The sequence below is a fragment of the Cynocephalus volans genome, chromosome 5, assembly GCF_027409185.1.
Source record: "Cynocephalus volans isolate mCynVol1 chromosome 5, mCynVol1.pri, whole genome shotgun sequence".
Classification (NCBI taxonomy): Eukaryota; Metazoa; Chordata; class Mammalia; order Dermoptera; family Cynocephalidae; genus Cynocephalus; species Cynocephalus volans.
The window spans coordinates 66,183,843-66,208,968 of record NC_084464.1 but is presented as its reverse complement, the minus strand read 5'-3'; the positions used below and the strand labels follow the sequence as shown (position 1 = coordinate 66,208,968).

The following is a 25,126-nucleotide window of genomic DNA, read 5'->3' as shown; positions in this document are numbered from 1 at the left end:
GTGTCTCATGAGGGGACTATTTTTAGTCTTTACTTTTATCTGAAGGTTTTACAGCCAAGCACAGCAATCAAATTTTGAGATGGCATCTTTTCTGACAGTGCCCCCTTCTGAAAGCTTTTATTTCATTCCCAATGGCTCTTCATGCTAATTCCTATGCCTTTATCCTGCTCCACTGAGACATACATTATAGCAAGGGGAAAAGGAATTTGCTTTCATTTGTATCCGCTATTTTGAGAAATATATGCACAAGTATTTATTATGATGTTATTAAAATATTAGCAATGACAAGAGTGGAATATGATGTAACATATAAGGTAAGGGAATGGAAGAGATAAGAAAAGCAAAAGAGAACAATAATTGATCAATTGATCTCTTTATTTCTTGTTTCCCCAGAAACTAAAATAATTCTTAAGTTTTATAGAGCTCTTTGGTTTTGAAAGTGCAATAATCTACTTAATATGAAAACCAGATCATGACGCACCCATGCTTAAAACCCTCTGATGGATTCACTTTGCATTTAGGGAAAACAATTCTAAACTTAACATACTACATGTGAATCCTGCTACTCGTATTTAGCCCCTACCATTCTTCCTCTTGCTCCCACACTCATGATTCACTGACCTTCCTTCTGTTTCTAGAACAAGCTAAACTTACTCCATCAACGGAAGGGAAAGTTTGGCCCCAGATCCAATCAAGCATGTCTCCTTCATGTTACCTCAGTGTCAACTCAAGTCCACCTTTTCAGAGAGACCTTCCTTGACATGCACATCTAAAGGAGCCCTTCCTCTCCTCCTGGCCTCAAGCAGTGCATTACTGTTTTCATTTCTTTATAACACTTACCTCTGTCTGAAATTATTTTAATCATTTATTTATTTAGTCTCTGGCACATAAATTGCATTAAAGCAGATTCCTTATCTAGCGTGGTCACTTCTGAATTCCCAGCACTGAAAAGAGTGTCTTTCACATAGGAGGCACTTAATAAATATTTATTGAGTGAATATAGTGGAAAGAGCTTTGGGTTGGTTAGAGAATCTGAGCTTATTTTGGGTCTTTTCATTAGAGTGCATGTGACAGGAAAGGTCTGTTACCCGAGGAAGCCTTATTTGCTTCCACTATTCCCAAGATTAAATGAACTAGTGTTGTCTCTAATATACTTTTTAAATTATACATGTTCATTATCACAGTAGTCCTGTGATGGTAGAGAATACAGATATTATTTCCATAGTTGAAAGGAAGATTACAGATCACTTAAGTTCACCTCCCTGTATTTTTAAACATTAGAAGACTGTTAAGAAGGATGTTCTTTAAGTTATAGTTATTAAATGGCAGTGTTAAATCTAAAACCTGAATTTCCAGATGTATATTTAGCCTAATGCATGAGGGTAGTTCAAAATACTCATGGAAAGATTTGTATTATCTCTCAATTCAATTTTTCCACAAACTTTTTGAAGTACCCTCATATATTCCACATTAGCAGGTGAGCTCAGTTTAAATTCCTACATTCCTACATTCCGGTAAAATTAATTTTCTCTTTTTCCCTTACCCATTAATAACTTTATTTAGCATTAAAAGGTTAAATTTTTCTAAAATAGAATTCCATGTCTAAGAAGGTGGCATATATTCCTATGTTCTTTAGAGTTCCATTCACTAGAAGTGAGGCAAGCAACTACAGACTTCAGGCTGCTAAGAGCACAAGTATCATTTAATGGATACCTGAAACTGTCATAATAACCACCACAACCAGGCTCTAAACAATTCTGGGTGTGGGATAGACCCACTTCCGCAAGCATTGTGGCACTGTGCCTGTGTCTCTGTGACAGCAATTCTCACAATGCTTTATGAGAAGAGCTAGGAAGGGGCAGATTCAGCATCTGTACCCAGGACCTCTCACCCCAGATGTGTCATCCTAGCTGTTCTATATGCGTAGAGCCACTTTCAGTTGGTAAACAAAGGGAACCCATGTTTTGATCAGTAGCCTCATTCTTGAGAGAAACCATTATTTTTCAACTTAGTTCACTCTTGCTTCCATAGCTATTCCAAATTACTATCAAGACAATATTTAAGCATACATAAAGCTTTTTGGAAAATAGAATGTAGGTGAAGTATCTAATGACTCGTTTTAGTTTCTTAATGAGAAGGTAGATCAGCTGTGATATGGTGTCCCCAAATGGCATGTAAAATAGACCTTGAGATCATGATCTCCTTACCCTCCTGTCCTCTTTTGGTTCCCCCTTATATGCCATTGGCTTACTTACTGATTGCACTGTAGACATTGCTGGCCTGTAAGCTTCATGACTTTTTTTTCCCCTCATTTTAATTTTTTACTTATGTGAGGTTAAATATTTTCCTCCAGCTTTACTGAGGTGTGATTGACAAGTAAAAATTGTATCTATTTATGGTGTACAATATCATGTTTTTATGTATGTATACATTTTAAAATGGTTACCACAATTGAGCTAATTATTATATCCGTCACCTCACCTAGTTTTTAAAATTTTTTAAATGTGGTAAGAACACTTGAGATCTACTCTCTTAGATACAATACATTATTGTTAACTATCGTCACCATGCTGTACATTAGGTCTCAAGAACTTACTCATCTTATAACTGAAAGTTTGTACCCTTTGACCAACATCTCCCCTTTCCCCCAACTCCTCAGCCCGTGGTAACCACCATTCCATTCTCTGTTTATATGAATTTGGCATTTATTTTTTAGATCCCACATATAAATGAGATCATACAGTACTTGTCTTTCTCTGTTTGGCTTATTTCACTTAGCATAATGCGCTCTAGGTTCATCCATGTTGTTGCAAATGGCAGGATTTCCTTGTGTGTGTGTGAGTGTAACATAGTTTCTTCATCTATTCATCAGTTGATAGGCCCTTAATTTGTTTCCATATCTTGGCTACTTTAAACAATGCTGTAATGAATCTGGGATATCTTTTCGAGATATAATTTTATCTTTTGGATATACACCCACAAATGGGATTGCTGGATCATATATGGTAGTTCTGTTTTTAAATTTTTGAGGAACCTCCATATTGTTTTCCATAATGGCTGTACCAATGCACACTCCCACCAATAGTGTATAAGCATTCTCTTTTCTTTAATCCTCAATGACACTTGTTATCTTTTGATTTTTTGATAATAGCCATCCTAAGAGGTGTGAGGTGATGTCATTGTTTTAATTTTGCATTTCCCCAATGACTAGAGATATTGAGCATCTTTTCATATACCTATCAGTGTCTTATTTGGAAAAATGTATATTCAGGTCCTTTGCGCATTTTGAAATCAGGTTATTTGTTTTTTGCTATTGAGTTGTATGAGTTCCTTTTATTCTGGATATTAACCCCTTATTAGATACATGATTTGCAAATATTTTCTCCCATTCTATAGGCTGCCTTTTTGTTTTGTTGATTATTTCCTTTGCTGTGCTTTTTAGGTTTTCGTAGTTACACTCATTTATTTTAGCCTGTTCCCTGTGCTTTTGTTGTCAAATCCAAAAGCCATTGCCAAGATCAATGTTACGAAGCTTTCCCCCTGTGTTTTCTTCTAGGAGTTTTTGGGGTTTCAGGTCTTCTGTTTAAGACTGTAATCCATTTTGAGTTGATTTTTGTGTATGGTGTAAGATAAGGGTCCAATTACATTCTTATGCATGTGGAAATCCAGTTTTCCCAGCACTGTTTGTTGAAAAGACTATTCTTTCCCTATTCATGAGTATTCTTGGTGCTTTTGTGGAGATTTAGTGACCATATATGCATGGGTTTATTTCTCAGCTCTCTGTTCTGTTCCATTGGCCAGTGCATGTGCCAGTACCACACAGTTTGAATTACTATAACTTTGTAATATAATTTGAAATCAGGAAATGTGATGCCTCCAGCCTTCTTCTTGCTCAAGATTACTTTAGCTATTTTTTTTTTTGTGGTTCCATATGAATTTGAGTATTGTTTTTTCTATTTTTCTAAAAAATGCCATTGAGATTTTGATAGTGATTGCATTGAGTCTGTAGATTGCTTTGGGAAGTACAGATGTTTTACCAATATTAATTCTTCCCATACATGAACATGGGATATCTTTATAGCTTTCCATGTGTCTTCTTTCTTTCACCAGTGTTTTATAGTTTTCAGTGTACAAATCTTTTACCTTTTTAATTAAGTTATTTCTAAGTACTTTATTCTTTTTGATGTAATTATAAATGGTGTTATTTTCTTAATTTCTTTTTGGATAGTTTATTAATGTATAGAGATGCAACTTATTTTTGTATGTTGATTCTGTATCCTGTAATTTATTGAATTCATTTATTTGTTTTAACAGTTTTTGGGTGGAGTCTTTAGGGTTTTCTATATAAGATTTTGTCATTTACAAATAAAGACACTTTTACGTTTTCCTTTCCAATTTGGATGCCTTTTGTTTCTTTTTCTTGCTTAATTCATTTGTCTAGAACTTCAAGTTCTTTGTTGAAGTGGCAAGATGGACACTTTTGTCTTGTGCCTGATCTTAGAGGAAAACCTTTCAGCTTTTTATCATTGAGTATGATGGTAGCTTTGGGCTTGTCATATATGGCCTTTATTATGTTGAGGTTTATTCCTTCTATGCCTAATTTGTTGAGATTTTTTATTATGAAAGAATGTTGAATTTTTTCAAATGCCTCCTCAGCATCTATTTAGATGATCATATGATTTTTAATCTTAATTTTGTTAATACAGTACATCATGTTTATTGATTTACATATGTAGAACTCTCTTTGCATCCCCCAAATAAGTCCCATTTGGTCATAGTGTGTGATCCTTTGAATGTGCTGTTTAATTCAGTTTGCTAGTATTTTGTTGAAGAATTTTTATATCTACTTTTATCAGGGATATTGGCCTGTAATTTTCTTTTCTTGTAGTGTTCTTGTCTGGCTTTGGTATTAGTGTAACACTGGCCTTGTAAAGTGAGTTTGGAAATGTTCTTTCCTCTTCAATTTTTTGGAAGAGTTTGAGAAGAATTGGCATTAATTCTTCTTTGGGAAGAAGAAAGTTGGGAAGTTTTGATTACTGATTTAGTCTCTTTACTAGTTATAAATTGCTCAGATTTTGTATTTCTTCATCATTCAGTTTTGGTAGGTTATAAGTTTGCAGGAATGTATCTAATTCTAGGTTATTCAATTTGTTGGTATATAATTTTTCATAATAGTCTCTTATGATCTTTTGTATTTCTGTGGTGTCAGTTATAAGAGCTGTGCTTTCATGTATAATTTTATTTGAGTCTTCTCTTTTTTTCTTAGTATTCTTAATGAACTGAAATGGATATTAAAATACTCTTGGTTCAGGCTATGGAGATTAGAAATCTGCCCACTTCTCCATCTTCACCATTGTATTTGCGTCAGAAATACAGAGATACTGAGGCTCAGATTCTTAAAACAAGGAATGCTATTTCTGGTATTGTAGAAATTTCAACATTATTTTTATATTTGAGGGAAAAAACAACAACAAAAGACAAACTAGAGTGCCTTTTAGAGCCTAACTACTCAAAGTGCTGTGTTTGGGTCAGCAGCAGCAGCAACACCTGGGTGCTTATTAGAAATGAATACTCCTTGGCAACAAACCAAACCTACTGTATCAGAATCTGCATTTTAATAAGGTCTCTAGGCGATTTGTGTGTACTTTAACATTTGAGATATGGGGTTACTAACAGTAGAAATGCTTTAGAATTTTTTGCTTGTAGAAATTCTTGGAGTTATGCTTTTCTATTTAGGGTTGCTGATATACTTCTCTGACAAGGGAAAAACGATAATAGGACTTTTTTTCTTATTATTTTTGCATTGCCTGTACAAGAACTTATAGAACTTTGGTGTACTTCAGCATATCAAGAACTTTATTTATTTTAAACGCTTGGTCCCTTCCTTTACAATCTTAGGCTATTGGGTAGCTAGGACATCCATACGTTTAGCAAGCTTCCCAGGTGATTCAAGTAGATACTAAAACTTGATAAGTCTAACTTTATATGCATTGTACATAAACATATCAGTATAAATATGTACAATGAAATATTTATAAAACATATTTATGAAACATACTAGTTTGTTTTCATGATTATATAACATGATAATAACATGCATTTAATGCCCTTTTCATATCTTCTATTTTAATGGCTGCCAATCTATAGAGTATAATAAAATTAGGGAATTAACTTTAGCCCAAGAATTCTGAATGAATTGATATTATGCAGAAATATTGAGAATATTTTTGGTAGAGGAGCATAATAAGTTAATTTTGAGATTTTGGGGGAAGAAGTTAGTCAGTATTTATTACTCTATGTTGCCATAAAACAGCACATCCTGGTGATGAGTCACCAAAAATACCTCTTACTGATATTTTTGGACCTTTATAGCTCTTTGTGTGGAGGGCCAGCCTAATTTGAAAAATGACAGTGATGCTTTTGGACTGATTGTATTTCATTGAGATATAATGTATATACAATAAATTATATAGTTTCAGAGCATCCAGTTTATGGCCTTACACAAGTTTGTATACCTGAATGCTGATGTTGCAAATGCAAGATATTTCTATCACCCAGCAAGTGTATTTGTGCCACTTTCCAGTCAGCGTCTCTCATAAAAGGCAACTGTTTCTTGATTTCTACCACTGTACATTAGTTTTGCACATTCTGGCACTTTGTATAACTGGAACCATACTGTATGTATTCTTTTGTGTCTGCCTTCTTTCATTAACTAGAGTGTATTTAAAATTTATTTGGTATTACAGGAGTAGTTCACTATTTTTTAATTGCTGAGTAGTATTCCATTGCATGAATATACCAACAACTTGTATACCAATTCTTCTGTTGATGGCATTTGAGTTTTTTTTGGTTTGGGACTATTGTGAATAGAACTACTACAAACATTGTTGAAGTGTTTTTGTGGATACCCAATTTCATTTCCCCAGGGTACACATCTGGCAGAAAGAATTGCTGGTCATACCTTAACTTTATAAGAAACTGTACCTAGCAGTTCTCTAAAGCGATGACATCACTTTTCACTCTCACCAATGATATATGAGTTCCAATTTCACCACACATCCTCTGAAACATTTGGTATTGTCAGTCCTTTAATTTTAGCCATTTTTGTAGGTGTGAAATGATATCTTATTGTGGTTTTAATATACATTTCTCTGATGACTAATCTTGAGTACCACATCATGTGCTTATTGGTCATTTTTGTGACTTCTTTTGTAATGTATCTGTTCAAGACCATTTACCCATTTTAAAAAATAGAGTTGTTTTTCTTGTTATTGTTGATTTGTAGGATTTTAAAAAATATATGAAAATATTTCAAAAAATTCATATAAGATTTGTATTATCTTTTGACTCTATTTTTCAATGAACTTTTTGAGATACCTGCATATATATTATGGATATGAGTCTTTTGTCAGAAGTATTTTATCTAAGTATTGGCTTGCATTCTTAATGGTGTCTTTTGAGGAACAGAAATGTCTAATTTTGATGAAATCTCATGTACTCCTTTTAACATTGTTTTTGTGTCCTAAGAAATATTTGCCTAATCCTAAGGTCATGAAGATATTCTTTATGTTTTCTTCTGAGAAGACTTAGTTTTAGCTTTTACAATGAGATCTATGCTCCATCTAATTTTTGTGTATGGAATGAAGTAGGGGTCAAGGTTCATTTTATTTCGTATGTTTATCCAGTTGATACATCAACGTTTTATTGAGAAGATTTTCCTATCCTATTTAGTTATCTTGACACCTTTGTTGACAATTAATTGACCATGTAAGTGCAAGTCTATTACTGAACTCTGTGTTCCATTCTATGCCTATTCTTATACCAATAATACATTTTCTTGATTACTGCGGCTTTATGAGTAAGTCAATATCAGATAATGTAAATTCTCCAACTTAGTTTTTCTTAATCAAGATTGTTCTTTACTCAACTTTGTTCTAATTCAAAATAATTTACATTTTACATAAATTTTAGAATGTTTGTTAATTAAAAAATCTGCTATAATTTAAAATGAGATCGTATTGAATCTATAGATCAATTTGGGGAGGATGGGCATGTTAACAATATTGGGTCTTTTGATCCATAAATATGGATTTCTCCATTTATTTGGTTTCTTTAATTTCTCTCAACAATGTTTCAGTACAGAGGTCTTTCACATTTTTATTAGCTTTATTTCTAGGTTTATGATGCTTTTAATACAACTAATAATAGTAATAAATCCCCCCCCAAAATTTGTTGCTAGTATATAAGTATACTTAAAACAAACAAACAATTAACCTTGTGTCTTGTGACCATGCTAAATTCACTTATTAGTTCTATGAGTGTTTTGGTAGATTCCAAAGGGCTTTCTAATTTATTCGAATTGTCTGTAAATATGATAGTTTTATTTTTTACTTTATAATCTTTATATAGTTTATTTCTCATTTTTGCCTATGGCACTAGCTAGGACTCCCTGTACATTTTTGAATATAACTGGTATAAGAGTGTATCCTTCATTGCTTATTGATTTTGGGGGGGAAGCATTCAATATTTCACCCCTCAATATGATGTTAACTATAGATTTTTCATAGATGACATTCATCAGGTTAAGTTCCTATTCTTAATTTGCTGAGGTTTTATCATGAATGAGTATTAAGTTTTGTTAAATGTTTTTGCTGCATAAATTAAGATGTTAACATGATTTTTCTTTCTTAGTCTCTTAATGTTGTAAATTATATGTTGAGTTTTGAATGTTAAACCAATCTTGTATCTCTCTTATAAATATAACTTGGTCATGGTCTATTTTATATATTGCCGGATTTGATTTGCTAATATTTTGCTATGAATTTTTACTTTTTATTTATGAAGGATAATGAACTATAGTTTTCTTATAGTATCTTTGTCTAGTTTTCTATTAGGATTATGTTGGCCTTATAATAAAAGTTGGCGAAATTTACCCCTCTGTTTTTATTTAATTATATTTAATTAAAGAGTTTTGTTTTTATTTTTATTTTGGTAGAAATTACTGGTAAAGCTCTCTGGACCTGGAGGTTTTTGTTGTGGGAGTTTTGTTAAATTAGAAATTCATCTTCTTTAATAGATAATTGGACCAGTTTCAATAAGTAGTGTTTTTCAGGGACTTTATTGATTTCATGTCTACTTATTGTCCTCTTAATGTCTGTAGGCTCTGTACTGGTGTCATTTTTATCAAAACTGACTTAGGTAATTTATGATTTTTCTCTTGTTTCTTGATTATTCTTGCTAGGGATTATCAATATATTTCTCTGTTCAAAGAATTTACTTCTTACTTTTTAAAAATTGTTTTTGAACATTATATTTCATTGATTATTATTTTCTTTCTTTTACTTTTTAGGTTTAATTTGTTATACTTTCTCTGACTTATGGTGGAAGCTTAGGTATTGATTTAGCATTATTCTTCTCTTCTAATGTATACTTTTTAAGCTAAACTTTCTGAGTGCTAGTTTAGCAGCATCATAAAATTTTTGACTTTTTAAAATAATTGTTTAGTTTGAAATATTTAAAAATTTTCCTTCTAATTTTTTTTTAAATCATGAATTATTAGAAGTATGTTACTTAATTTCCAAAGTATTTTGGGATTTTCACTACTGAAAATCTGTAGAACTACAGATGCTACAGATATTCAAAGGATAATAAGTGAATGGATGAAATAGATTAAGTTCTAAACAAACACTACTTATTGAAACTGGTTCAATACCTATTAAATAAATTGAATTTTTAACAAAAAATTTCCCTACAGAGAAAACTCCAGGTCCAGATAGCTTTACCAATATTTTCTAATTTAATACCATTTGGTCAAAGAACGTAATCTGTGTGATTTCAATTTTTTGGAATTTGAGAATTCTTTTTTCTCCAGCATATTGTCTCTCTTGGTGACTATTTCATATGCATTAGAAAAGAATGTGTGCTTTTCTGTTGTTAGGTAGAATGTTCTAAAAATGTCAACTACATGAAGCTAGTTGATGGTGGTGTTCAAATTTTCTGTACCATTAGTAATTTTTTTGTCTAATTCAATAATAGTTGAAAAGCTGGATGTTAAAACCTCACATTATGTTTTGAATTTGTCTGCTTTTTTTGGTTATTTTTTAAATTTTTTACTTCCTGTATTCAGAAGCTTTAATATTTAGATATTTATGCATTTAAGATTTTTTATCTCTTTCTGATCAATTAAAATTTTGTTATTTTACAACCACAATTACTTGAAGTTGATACAACAAGCAAACAGAAAGGACATTGTTGGGGGGGAGGGGGGGAGGGAGAAGGGAGGGAGGTTTTGGTGATGGGGAGCATTAATCAGCTACAATGTATATCGACAAAATAAAATTAAAAAAAAAATTTAAAAAAAAAAAAAAAAAAAAAAAATTTTGTTATTTTATTACTGTGAAATTTTCATCTAAAACTCTTATTGCTGTCCCTTTATATGTTATATGTCTTTTTTCCTCAGGCCAGTTTTAGGAATTTTATCTTTTATTTTGATTTATCTTTTAATCTGATTAAATATGATGTACCTAAGTGTGACTTACTTTGTAGTTTATTTGGGGTTCATCGAACTTCTTTGACCTGAGACTTTGTGGCTTTCATTAATTTGGAAAATTCTTGGCAATGTCTTTTCAAATATTTCTTTATTCTCTCTCTTCTTTCCATCTGAAAAAATCTAATTACTTATATGCCAAATCAAGATCACTTGATAACATCCCATAGATTCAGATCCTTTGTTTCTTTTATTACTCTCCCTGCCCTGGGGGTTTCATTTTTGGATGATTTCTATCGATTTGTCTTCAGGTTTACTGATCTTTTCCTCCAATGTATGCAGGTAAGTCCATTGCATGAATTATTTTCTGATATATTATTCATAGCAAACATTTTTGTTTTGATCTTTTTTTATAGTTTCCATCTGTTTTCTTAAATTTCCATATTTTTGCACGTTATTTATGTTATTCATGAGATCCTTTAACATATTTATCATAGCCATTTTACAAACACTGTTTGATACTTCTGATATTTAGATAATCTCTGGGTCTGCTTATACTGAGTGTTTTTCTCTTGATCAGAAAAAATTGTCTTGCTTCTCATATCTTGGGAGAACTCTGAGAGATTTCTTTCAGCTTGTCAGTATGGTTTCCAGCTTTCTGGGTTGCTGGAGAGTTCTGTTTTTCTTTTTCGTTCTTCCTTTGGCTTTCTGATTTTTGAGATCTATTTCTCCACTGTAGGGAAAGTCTGGAGTGCCCTGGAGGGATTTCTCCAAGCTCTGTTTCACCTAGTCCAGCCTTCAGCAAGCCACTGTTTTGTGTTTGAGGAAGCCTCTGGGTAACCCAACAGGGGAGGATGGGAGAGGGTCTCTCTAGGCTGTTATATACGGCTCCCAACTTTCTATGTACTACTTGTGTACTCCATACATCTAGTTAAGGCTCCTTGGGAAGAACTGCTGGGTGAGGGCATACTGTGTGACTGAGGCTCCTCAGGAGTCTAATCTGTCACACCAGCTTTGAGTGATCTCTCACGTGCTATGCCAGATTCCTTCTCAAGAGGGTTACCTTTCTGCCAGGGATGAAAGCAGCCCTGAATCCCTTCCATCCTATAAAAGGTTAATTGCTTCTGGAATTTAGTTCATGTAGGTTTATTTAAATCTTCTCCTTTCTGAGGATTTGTAGTTTATCTGGCATGTTCTCATCGTGTGAGTGACGATCTCCTGCAACTTTCCATGTTCTAATCAGGAATAAGTCCTTGGGCTGATTTTTAGAAAGTGTATTGAAGTCATATACCTGAATGTTTATGAATCAAATCAAATAGATCTTAATGTTTACAATGACAACTCATTTTAAAAATTAAATCCTATCACTCAGATTTATCATATAAATATTTTCACTAGATACCCTTTGAGTGTTTCTTAAATGCAAATCCATATTTAAAAGAATGTTTGCTACTATTCTGATATTTAAAAGAATGTGATAAGTCTCCACAGGCTATGCCAAAAGGAGGAATTCCAGTAAATATTTTGAGCAAAATTCAAAGTTTTAGAAAAAGTGTATACTTTTCCAGGATAACTATGAATTAAAAGTCTTATCATGGTCTTCCTCAACTCCTATTCATTGTCCTCTTACATTAATATATTTAAAATTTGCCTACTTTAGACATATCTAAATTCATTCTAAGGATAATCATAAAATTAACTGTACTCCAACTGGGTATCATCATTTAAAAATTTAAATGTATAATGGCTAGGTATTTGTCTTTATGTAATATATTTAACTTTCATTTTTTTTTCATTTTCTTTTTAGGATTTCTAAAACCAATTTATTAGAACAAAAACAGAAACATGGCTCACTATATTACATTTTTTTGGATAGTTTTGGTCCTGCTTCTCCAGAATTCTGTATTAGCTGAAGATGGGGAAATAAGATCAAGTAAGTACTATCAGCATTGTCCCTTAACTGATAGGAAAAGTTTTCCTCAGAAGTAATTTTGAGATGATTCAATAGCAGTAGTTTATTCTGTTAACCCATCAGGCTTTGGAATAAACAGTCTGGTACTGAGTCCATATTCAGCCACTTTTGAACTGTGCGATATGGATAAAGAAAATATCTGCCTCATAGGTTGGTTATCAGGACTGAATGAAATACTGCATGTAAATGGCCTAGTGCGGTGACATCTCAGTAAATGCTGACTACTATTTTGATTGCCTGCAGGAAAGGTTGCATTAGAGGTAGGAAGCTGTATTCACTGTACTTCTGTTGCCCAGGCCATCATTTATAGACATCATACTTATTTTTAGAAGTTTGCTTATTTTCATATTTTAAAACTCATAAAGATACTACTATAATTAATTAACTATGGTTTCTATGATACTTAAATCAGATGGTTTGACAATTTGATTCAACTTCGCTTAAAATTTATTAAAACAATAATATTTAATATTTGCATAATACTTTTATAGTTTAATCCACCCAAACACTCTGCAAGGTAAATACCCTTATCTCTGTTTTTTGAGTGGGAAAAGAGACTCACAAAATTTAAGGGGCTCACCTAGTGTCATACAGCTTGTGAGAACAGGAACTAGTATTTGAATTGTGCTTTTGACCTTCAGTTCCATTCCTTGTCTATGACACCATTCGTCTCTCTAAGGAGGAAGTGTCTTGGAGAGGTATTATGTCTGGGCTTACAACGGGCAATACTTGCTTTTGGACCCATGCTCTTGGCTAATCTTTCTGTTATGAAATATATGCTCTGTGGCTTTGTGACAGTGAGAAGTGTAGGAAGGGCCAAAAATAACCCTGTAAGAGCCATAACCACTGAATCAGGTGGCACACAAACATTAGCAGGTACAGACAACAATGCGTCTCAGTATTTAAGAAGGACCAACATTGCAGAGCTCTGCAAACACAAATTTTCTGTTCTTTCACCTCCCTTCCCTGACCCACCCCCCTACTGCCAAACTCCAATAAAAGCATAACCGTTTAATCCCAGTTCAGCTTCCAAAAATAACAGAAGAATTGCATTCCCTTGGGTTAGCAAATTTGCCTCTGGGAAGAATTCTATTTCTGTTGTCCCTGCCCCTGAACTCTGGCAGAGGTTGTTGGAATTGTGTCCCTCCCGTTCTTCTGAGGATACCACCCCCTGCAGTATAGCACCTTACCAGTAATGTCATAATCACAGTTAAGTTTTTGTAGCAGTAGTGCTTATTTTCGCTGGCACCTCTGATGGGTGGGTTAAGATAATTGTAAAATTGGGGCCTCTTCATGTGAGCCTTGTCAACATCCCAGATGTGTACATGGATGGAGATAGTGCTCAACCAAACTGTTTTTTCTTTTAGTCTATGTCTGTCTCTCATCTTGGGTTAGAATGTTCTCCTTTTCACCTGGCTGAAGGTCTCCTTTCTGATCTCTGCTTACCTGTCAGTCTTCCCATAATCCTTCTCTGACCTCCCACAGGTAGTTTGCTACCTGCTCCTAAATGTTCTCATAGTATTTTGCACTTTCCCTAACCAGTCATTTGTCTGTCTTACTAGGCTATGAGCTTTTTGAGATATCTTATGTATCTTTGAACCCAATACTCAGCATGACGTCAGGCACAGAGTAGATATTCAATATATATACACTAAAAAAATGAAATAGGATTAGAAACATGCTGTGTGTACTGTAGAAAACAGAGTGAAGAAGCTTTTTTCTTTTCCTTTCCACAACTGCTTATAACTTGTTTAGATGTAACTTGCACCAAAGAAAGTCCTTTCTTTCCCAGTAGAACTCTAGCATGTGTTGACCACATGTCTTGAAACAAGAATCTTTATCTTTACAGAGAAAGAAATAGCTTTATATTCTTGAATATAGACTCACATTCACAAGCTGATGTTTCTATTACACTATTGGCTGAAGATGATCAGACCTTTCGAACTCATCTTGGATGTAATGAAAGAGTGACTACTTTGGTGATCTTGGTTTATTTAACTTTTATCAACTATGTCAAAGTGTATGGAATTTTTGGGCTAGTTAAATACTGAAGCTGGCAAAAAAAATTGTTTTTATTTTTCTCTCTATTCGTTGGTTTGAGTTTTTTGTAAATATTTCAGTTTAGTATTAAACTAAACATATTTCATTGATAAAAATAAGCAGTAATATTAGTGTATGGCTGAAAATCATACATATTTAAAATATCCTTTTTACTTAACAGATGAGCTCTGATGGTTTTCTTTTTCACTTAGGTTGCCGTACTGCTCCAACAGATTTAGTTTTCATCTTAGATGGCTCTTACAGTGTTGGCCCGGAAAACTTTGAAATAGTGAAAAAGTGGCTTGTCAATATCACAAAAAACTTTGACATAGGACCGAAGTTTATTCAAGTAGGAGTGGTCCAGTACAGTGACTACCCTGTGCTGGAGATTCCCCTTGGAAGCTATGATTCTGGAGAGAATCTGATGGCAGCTATGAAATCCATACACTACTTAGGAGGAAACACAAGGACTGGAAAGGCCATCCAGTTTGCACTTGATTACCTTTTTGCCAAGTCTTCACGATTTCTGACTAAGATAGCAGTGGTACTTACAGATGGTAAATCCCAAGACGAAGTGAAGGATGCAGCAGAAGCAGCAAGAGACAGTAACATAATATTATTTGCTATTGGTGTTGGTTCAGAAACAGAAGATGCGGAACTTAGAGCTATTGCCAACAAGCCTTCATCTACTTATGTGTTTTATGTGGAAGACTATATTGCAATATCCAAAATAAGAGAAGTGATGAAGCAGAAACTTTGTGAAGGTAAGCCTTAATATAATTTGGAAACAATTAAAAATTGCACTTTTTACTTTTGGTATAACCTGTTCACTAACACTGGTGTAGACAATTATATTTAACATCAAATTATGTTAGAATTAAGGTGAGCACAAATTTTGTGTTTTACTTATTCTGGATCAATTATGTGTTTGGAAACAGTTATTTATAAAATCTACATAAGGAACATATAATATTTTGTTATGTTTTTTATTTTTCCTTTCAATTACAACATGTCTATTGTGGAGATGGTAGAAATAAACACATAATAAATATATACATATAAGCCACACATAATCATATCACTCCTCTTAATGAGTTTTTCCAGATTTTTCATTCTAGTCTCTTTTCCTTTTTCCCAGTTTGTCCTAGAGTTTACTTATCTGCCAAAATCAGGATACTATTTTATATATAATTTCATACTCTTTTTTTATGTTATTATATACTCTATTTCATATGTAATTTTCATACTTTATTACCATGATAAAAGACAGTCTTCCACTGTAATTTATTTTAAAATTTCCCTGTTTTTGTACACTTAGTTTATTTCTACCTTTCACTAATCTAAGTAACAGTAGTGATTATTCCTGTACATAATTCTAAATGGGAATCTCTCATTATTTCTAAGGAAAAAGGGTCAAATTACTGACATTTTTAAAGGTCTGGAAAAATGTTAAAAATTACACTTAAGAAAGGCTTAAATAGCCTTTCAAAGAACATTTGAAAATAAAGTACTTAACAATCTATTAATTATGTTTATATCATTTCATAAAATTTAACTTCATGTTCATGATAACTGTATGGTATGGGAAAGTTCCAATATTTGATAAACATTAATCCTATTAGGGCACAGACATGCTTATATTCAGATTATTTGGGGGGAGAGTAATTTGTTTGTACCTTTTATTTTTAGTATTCTAGGTATTTAATATAACGCATACTTGAAAAAGAAATATTCATATAAAAGGAAAAGGCTTTTTCCCCTAGTTTGCCTACACAAATTCCAAAAGTAGATTGGTTCACATTTGATAGAAAAATCTCTGTATGTTTGTGGGTTAGGAAACAAATTATATCATTAATTCCTCTATTTTCTTCATATTTATTTGGGAGGTATGGTAGAGAAAAACATATTAAAGATTTTCTTTAGAATATTTACTTTAGAGAGTATAGGAAATTAAACATCTTTCCTCAAACTTTAAAGAAATGCACCTTAACAAGTACAAATAGTCATCATACTTACTTTATTTATGAGTCTCTAACAGTAAGACTGTGTGTTGACTTCTGTCATCCTGAACTGGCCAGAAGGATTTAGGTTTTTAATATGTTGTCAGATTAGTTAGAATTGTTTGATTTTGAAGCCAGATATATTTTATTATTAAAATTAAGTTTTCCTGGAGAAATTTCACTTATTATTAGTTTTTGGCCTAAAACATGAATTTAACTGATTAAATATGTCTGTTCAGTATTTGCTTCAAAAACTTTTTCTGTAGATATGTATTTTGGTAAATGCATTCCATTTTAAAAACTCTAATTACACATGAAAGAGTAGCTGTGCTTAAAAGGAGTAAGAAATTCTCTCAGCTAAAATTAAATTTGAAATTTTGCCAAATATTTCTTTTTCCATACTCAGTAAAAGAATGTAAGTAATGTCTGTGTCTATTCAGTTCACATATATGCTGCACAATAGCTGTCTTTTAAAATGTAGTTTTTGATGTTGTACTTACAGAATACATGTGTTTTGTGCACTTGAATTTTTATATGGTACTAGACTGATTAATGCACTACACTAATGCATTGTTGTATTACAGCAGTCTCAAATCATTTAATTTGTATTTGAATCATTTGACAAATTCACGTGCTTTTTTTGGCAAATAGTTAACTTCTGCTGTGAAGTGCTTAACATATAGGATTACTGCTTTCTAATACTATTGGTTTTATACTCTGCTGCAGTTGATTCATAATGGACAGAATATTATTTACATGTTTGTTGCCACACAGTTTATTTCATCTTCATGGACCTACTGTTTCCTTTGAGGAGCTATCTCCAATACTTTCCTTATGTCAAGGTCACCAATTTTGTGATGGGCAATGGTTTGTTTATCTGTGTGAGTGGCTATCACTACCACCACTTCTACGTCATCCCCCACACGCTGCATCCTCATATAAAACACATAATATGAGATCTATCCTCTTAACAAAATTTTAAGTGTCTAGTATTGTAAAGTGTAAGTACAAGGTTTGACAGCAGATCCTTAGAACTTTTTCATCTTGTTTGACTGAAACTTTATACCCATTGAGCAATTCCCCATTTTCCCCCTCCCCAGCCACTGGCAACCACCATTCTATTTTCTGTTTCTATGAGTTCGATTACTTTAAATACCTAATGTCCTCAAGGTTTATCCATGTGGTAATAATACCTGACAGTATTTCCTTGTTTTTATGATTGAATAATACTTAATTGTATGTGTATACCACAATTTCCTTGTCCATTCATCCATCCATGGACATTTAGGTTGTTTCCACCTCTTGGCTATGGTTTTTATTCAATACTGCAGTGGACATGGGAGTTCAATATCTCTTTGAGATCCTGTTTTCAATTCTTTTAAATATATACCCAGAAGTACGATTGCTATGTCATATGGTAGTTTTACTTCTAATTTTATGAGGAATCTCCGTACTGTTATAAACAGAACTATTTTCTTAATTTCCTTTTCAAATTGTTTGTTGTTAGTGTACTGAAACAGAACTGATTTTTGTATGTTGATTTTTTTTTTTTTTAATCTTGTGACTGGAATTGCTTTTTTTGTTTAACAGATTTCCTTTTGTATGGAATCTTTTGTGTGTAATTTTTAGGGTTTTCTAGATGTACGATCATGTCATCTATGAACAGAACTAATTTTACTTCTTCCTTTTCTGATTTGGATTCTTTTATTTCTTTTCCTTGCCTAATTGCTCTGGCTAGTACAATGTCCAATGGAAGTGGTGAGAGTGTGGACATCCTTGTCTTGTTTTTGATCTTACATAAAAACTTTTCAGCTTTTCACTACTGAGTATGATGTTAGCTGTGAGTTTTTCATACATATGGCCTTTGTCACGTTAAGGTAATTTCCTTTTATTCCTAGTTTGTTAAGTGGTTTTTTTTTTTTTTTTATCATAAAAGGCTGTTGAATTTTTTCAAGTGCTTTTTCTCTATCTGTTGAGATGATCATGTATTTTAATTCTTAGTTCTTTTAATGGCATATATCATATTAATTGATTTTTGTATATTGAACCATTTTTCATCCCAGGAATGAATGCCCCTTGGTCATGGTGTATGATCCCTTCGATGTGTTATTGAATTCAGATTGTTGAGGATTTTGCATCTGTGTTCATCAGGAATATTGCCCTGTAGTTTTCATTTTTTTGTGGTGTCTTTTTTCTGGCTTTGGTATCGGGATAATACTGGCCTTATAAAGGGAGTTTGGAAGTGTTCTTTCCTCTTCAATTTTTTGGAAGAGTGTGAGAAGGATTGGTATTAATTCTTCAAGTGTTTGGTAGAATTCACTAGGGAAGCCACCTGGTGCTGGTCTTTTCTCTGTTGGGAGGTTTTGATTACTGATTCAATCTTTTTACTCGTTATATGTCTGTTCGGATATTCTATTTTTTTCATATTTCAGTTTTGGTAGGCTGTATATTTCTAGGAATTTATCTATTTATTCTAGGTTGCCAATTCATAGTTATACAGTTATTCATAGTAGTTTCATAATTCTTTTCATTTCTGTGGCATCAATTGTAATGACTCCTCCTTCACTTCTGATTTTATTTGAGGCTTCTCTCTTTTTTACTTAATCTAGCTAAAGGTTTGTCAATTTTGTTGATCTTTCAAAAAAAGCAACTAGTTTAATTTTCTTCTTTTTAAATTCTTTATTTCATTTGTTTCTGCTCTAACCTAAATTATTTCCTTTCTTCAGCTAACTTTGAACTTAGTTTCTTCTTTTTTTTAGCTCCTTGAGGTGTAAAGTTAGGTTGTTTACTTTAGATCTTTATTCTTTTCTAATGTAGATGTTTATTGGTATAAACTTCCCTCTTAGTACTGCTTTATCCTGCATTCCCTAAGTTTTAGTATATCGTGTTTTTGTTTCAGTTTATCTTCAGATATTTTCTAACTTCCCATCTGATGTCTTCTTTAATCCAATGGATGTTTAAGAGTGTATTGTTTAATTTCTACGTATTTGTGAATTTTTCAGTTTTCCTTTCGACATTAATTTCTAGTTTTATTTTATTGCGGATAGAAAATATATTGATATGATTTCAATCTTCATAAGTAGGACTTGTTTTGTGATCTAACATATGACCTACCCTGGAGAATGTTCTATATGCGCTTGAGAAGAATGTGTTTTCTGCTGCTGTTGGGTAGAATATTATTTATATTTTGTATATCTATATCTATATCTATCTATCTATCTATCTATCATCTATCTATCTATCTATCTATCTATCTATCTATCTATCTATCTATCTATCTATCTATCTATCGTCTATCTATCTGTAGGTCCATTTGGTCTTCAGTGTTATTCAAGTCTTCTATTTCCTTATTGATTCTCTTTTTAAATGTTCTAATTATTATTGAAAGTGGGGTAATGAAATTCCCTACTATTACTGTGTTGCTGCCTATTTCTCCTTTCAGTTCAATTTGCATTTCAGTAGAAGTCCCAAGTGTAAGATGCAGTTATCAGAAGCTATGGCCAAGATGACTGAGATTTTTGTCGGGATGTCCAGTATTTTAGTTCCCATTATTTCATATCATAACACATAGGCGGTTAATTTCTCTGCTCTCGCATGACGCCGGTTTCTCTCCATCTTCCCCTCCACTCCTGGTATACATATTCATGAATTCCCAAACACTGAAGTGGGGCAGGGGGAAATGAGAGATGGGAGATGGGGTGAAATTTGGTGGATATGATAGAACTGGGTAAAATATTTTATAAAACCTCATCAATTATCACTCTGTATTTTATCTGTAGATTAAAAGAATCTAAACCTAATCTGAATCGAAGGCAACTTATATTGTCAAGGGCTTGTTGTAACCCCAAAATTTGAATTTTCCATTTATTTAAAGAAACATAATATATGTTTGTATTTTGTATGAAAGGCAATGTTTGGATATTCATTGGAAAAAATAGAATAACAATGGCATGATTCAGAAAATATACAAATTATAGCATATAGACCTTGCTGTCAGTGTTTATAATTAAATCTAGATGCAGTTGTATTATTATCTAGTTAATTATTGCTAGGGAAGGAAAAAATAAGACAACATTCAGGATAATTTTCATTAGGAATGTTTAAAGCTGGTGTAAACAACCCATTCTCCCCCCTCTCTCTCTCTGAAATGTTATATATAATAGCTGTCACCTAATTACATATTTTATTCTCATAACCCCTCCATCTTTTTAAGTGTCAGTAGGTATGCTAGTGGGAGTGAAAGTTGGTACAGCCACTTTGAAAAAGTTTTTGGCACTATCTATTAGAGCAAAGTGAACTTCTGTTCTATGAAACAGCAATTCTACTCTTAGACACTCAACTATGAGAAATAAGCTCATATCTCCACCAAGAGACATTCAAGAATACTCATAGCAGCTTTATTCATAATAGCCAAAATCTGGGAACAACTCAAAGGACTGCCCACAGGAAAATGGATAAATACATTAAAGTATAAGTCATGCAGTAGGATCCAACACAGTAACACAAAAGAGCAACCACTGTTATGTGCAACACCATGGATGATTTCACAGACATTATGTCAAGTAAAAGAAGTCAAATGCCCCCCAAAATAGAGTATATGCTTCATTTATATTAAGTTCAAAAACAGGTAAAATGAAATTTGTAAGTGGTGATAGATGTTAAGACACTGGTGGCCTCTATTGGTGGTGGTGGTTACTGTCTGTGAAGGAACATATAGTAGCTTTTAAGGTGCTAGAAATGCTCTTTGTCTTGCCTCGGTGCTAGTTATATGAATGTATACATATGTGCGAATTAAGCTGTACACTTGAAATTAGGACATTTTACTGAAAGCAGGTGGTACCTTAATAAAAAAAAGTTTTTAAAAGTTCAGTAAAAAAGACAAGTTCATTGATTTATGGATTGAAACTGTGTAATACAGCACTACTAGGAACACTTATTCCCTACTTCTCATGTTTTCACATGTCAAGTAGAATAACTCTTCTGGTCTCTCTTCCCAAACTTTCACTCTTATCATTAAATGAGAAATCAATTTTCTGATTAGTGAGTGGGTTTGATAAAAATAGCATTCTATGGTTGGCAAGGGTCTTCTGCTTTCTTCTCTTGGGATCCACGGGTGTGGGAAGCTGGTGTGTTCTAGTTCCCTCTCTAGACCGTATGTGAACTTAGTAGGCAGGCCTGTCTATGAGAAGGGGTAGAAAATAATTTAGCCTAGATTGCTGGGAGGGTGAGGTTGACTATGGTGTGCAGTTTCATGAAACCCGCTGGAGCACACATCTAGCCAACGTGTTCTGTTTGCCTGAATCCTGTATGTCCCCACCAGTTAGCTCCAAGCTTACCAGGGGAAGAAGGATGTAATTGATTTGGGTCCCTTAAAAATGCAACAACTTAAGACCCGAAGAGAAAAATAACCCTCCCATTTCCAGGAATACATCTAATTTTATTTATAACAAACCCTTATTATATTCCCAATATTCTATGGTACAAGTTATAGCTATACTTTTAGGGCTAATAAAAAGCATAGCATTACTTTTTATTGTATTATAAAAATAATACCTTTCCCTTTTTTAATGTTATGGAGGAGGGTGATTATCCTAAGGCATGTTTAGTGGAGTTTGTTCTTGTTTGATTCTGTTAGCTATTCTGTAAAACATAAATAGTCCTGCTCAATGTGTATGTTATATGAGGAACTCAGAAGAATCTGAAAATATTGCAACATTTCTACAGTATAACAGCTTAAAAGCATTTCAGCCATAAAAAGTTTTCCACATATTTGAGACACTGGCTGCCCAGAGAACTATTAAGTAAATCATATATTTATAATTTACATATCTGACTGTATAATATTAATCATTCTTCTTAAGGAAATATTCTTTATTTATACGTATGATTACTATAATATATAATGTAATTAATCATAGATGAGATAATAGGCCCATTAGAAGAATTTCCATGAACAGATAAGACACAGGTTTTTTTCCAGAGTTGCAGAGGTATAGAATTATAAACTGCTTGAACTGGGACAAATATCAGGAATAGCAAATGTTTTTTATCCCTCAAATGCTGGGAATGCAAGAAAGGAATCCTAGAGTTCATCTTCTAGATCCAAGAAATTTAAGAATGTTACCCAAGATCACATGACTAATTATTAGCAAATCCTGGATGAGAATTATAATCCTGTTCCAGTGTTCTCTTACTCCCCAGGTATTAGGTTGCATCACATTACAAACTTCAACATAGTGCTGCCCTTAAAACAATCCATTAACAAATGTTTCTCTTACATTTTTGTTTTACTTTTATCTCCCTTTAGTGGAAAAAAAAGGCAATTGAGACCTCACTCTCATATGCCTAAAATACTTCCACATTTTCTCAGAAAATGTGTTTATATACATTTGTATACATTATAGATTTTACAGTACTTATATTTTTTAGTATATCCCCCTCAATTTGTCTTTTCCTATTGGAATAGTCCATATTAATCAACTTTTACTGCTTTTGCTTTATAGAATCTGTCTGTCCAACACGAATTCCAGTGGCAGCTCGCGATGAGAAAGGATTTGATATTCTTTTAGGTTTGGGTGTGAAGAAAAAGGTTAAGAAGAGAATCCAGCTTTCACCAACAAAGATAAAAGGATATGAAGTAACATCAAAAGTTGATTTATCAGAATTAACAAGGTAAACATTATATGTCGATACAACTTTTTAAAAATATATATCTATAGATGTGTTGAGAATTTTTTAAGCGTATACATGTTCTTCTTTTTCTAGCAATGTTTTCCCAGAAGGCCTTCCTCCATCATATGTATTTGTATCCACTCAGAGATTTAAGGTCAAGAAAATATGGGATTTATGGAGAATATTAACCATCGATGGAAGGCCACAAATTGCAGTTACCTTAAATGGTGTGGACAAAACCTTATTATTTACAACAACCAGCATAATTAATGGCTCACAAGTGGCCACCTTTGCTGACACTCGAGTTAAGGTAAAGATGCCTAGGTATGATTATGATATTCATGGTATGATTATGATATTCATGGAGGAAACACCATCAGGTTTGTGTGTGTTGGGGGAAGAGAGTTATAATGTTAACATGACTGGAAAGATATGGACTTCATATTTTAATGTTGCTTTATTGAAGAAAAGCAACAGAGAAAGGAAAACTGTTTTATAAATAATTTGGGGACAAGGGGTGAGGGGAACTAATGTGAGTACCTGCTAATAGGTGTCAGGCACCTTTAATTATAATAACCATCCAGCGAAGAAGCTATTGCTCCCATTTTGCTGACAAAGAAACCAATGTTCAAGGATTTTAAGTTCCCCTCAAAGTAACACAGCTAGTAAGTGGTGACATCAGGGACTGAATTTTGATCTGGTTGATTTCAAAGTCTATGTTGGGCTGTTTTATACCACTATGTCCTACAGGATATTGAGATAAAGACATATCTGTTAGAACATTAAATACCAGATAGATAGCATGTACAGAATGTACTTTAATTAGGAGGGCATTTTATTTTCCAAAAAGGAATATATATTTAACAAAATAGATAAACTAAAAAAAAGTTTATTTCTAAGTCGTGTGTTCAGAATGCAAATACAATGATAAAAGCAATTAAGTTTTGCTTTTATTATAATTATGATAGTTTAAAGGTATATTACGTAATTTAGGAAATGTATATGTTTATATATGAAAATTATCATTTATATAATTTCTTGATTCAGTAAGCACATTAAATTAAAAAAAATTGTTGTCTTCCATCTTCATTAAAGCCAATATGCTAGGTTTTGTAAGAAATGGTAAATGAATAAGGCATGTTTCTCATCTTCAAGGAGCTTATTTATAATGGCATATTCGAGGCAACTGGTGTCAAATAGAAGTGCTAGGTGCTAGGAGTGTGGATGGGAAAATGGGTTCTAACACAAAATATGGGAAAATCTTCAGAAATGAGATGGCTTTTGGATTGGACCTGGAAGGATATATAGGATTTTGATGGAAAGAGATATAGGGCATGTTAAGTCAATGGTTCCTTATTGAATAATCACGTCTGTAGTAAAATGCAGGGTTTCTATTTAGAGAATGAAACATGGTATTTCCTGTATTTGGAATATAAGATGTATGGAAGAAAAAGCTAGCGAGGTATGAGTCCAATTTGTGAGGGGCCTGGAAAGCCATATGAACTGGTTTGGACATTACTGAGTAGATGACAGGGTACCATCAAAAAGTCTTGATTATAGGTGCGTCATTGTCAAAGCCATCCTCTCCTTTTCTTCTTTTCCTTCTTCCTTTCAAAAACAATACTTTTAACTTTATCCTGGGTTTATGCCACATCCAGGAGATACAGAAATTAATAAGATGGGGCATCTCCTCTAACAAAACTCTAGTGAGAGAAATTAATTCTAGTGGAGGTATGAAGGATGGTTTGGAGATATATTTGAAAATTATTGAAATAAAGCAATATATCCATAAGCCTAAATTATAGCAGTGGGAATGTAAATATAGAAATGAATTTGAGTCACGTTTAAGAGACATATTGAATAGAACTTTGGTTTGTTATCGCAATTCAAGGAAAGAAACTTAGGTTTTGAAAAAAGAGAATGCTATTATCCAAGGGAAATAGGGACAGGAAGAAA

General features: G+C 32.9%; 1 protein-coding gene across 2 annotated transcripts in view; it reads left to right on the top strand.

Moving 5' to 3' along the window:
* Window positions 1–12,331: 12,331 nt before the first annotated feature.
* Window positions 12,332–25,126, top strand: part of COL21A1 (collagen type XXI alpha 1 chain) — a 97,224-nt gene continuing 84,429 nt past the window's right edge. For both annotated transcript variants that reach the window (XM_063097927.1, XM_063097926.1), the window contains exons 1-4: window positions 12,332–12,419; window positions 14,711–15,262; window positions 23,002–23,170; window positions 23,264–23,480. In XM_063097927.1, the coding sequence (XP_062953997.1) occupies window positions 12,332–12,419; window positions 14,711–15,262; window positions 23,002–23,170; window positions 23,264–23,480 (1,026 nt within the window). The remainder of the gene's footprint in view (window positions 12,420–14,710; window positions 15,263–23,001; window positions 23,171–23,263; window positions 23,481–25,126) is intronic.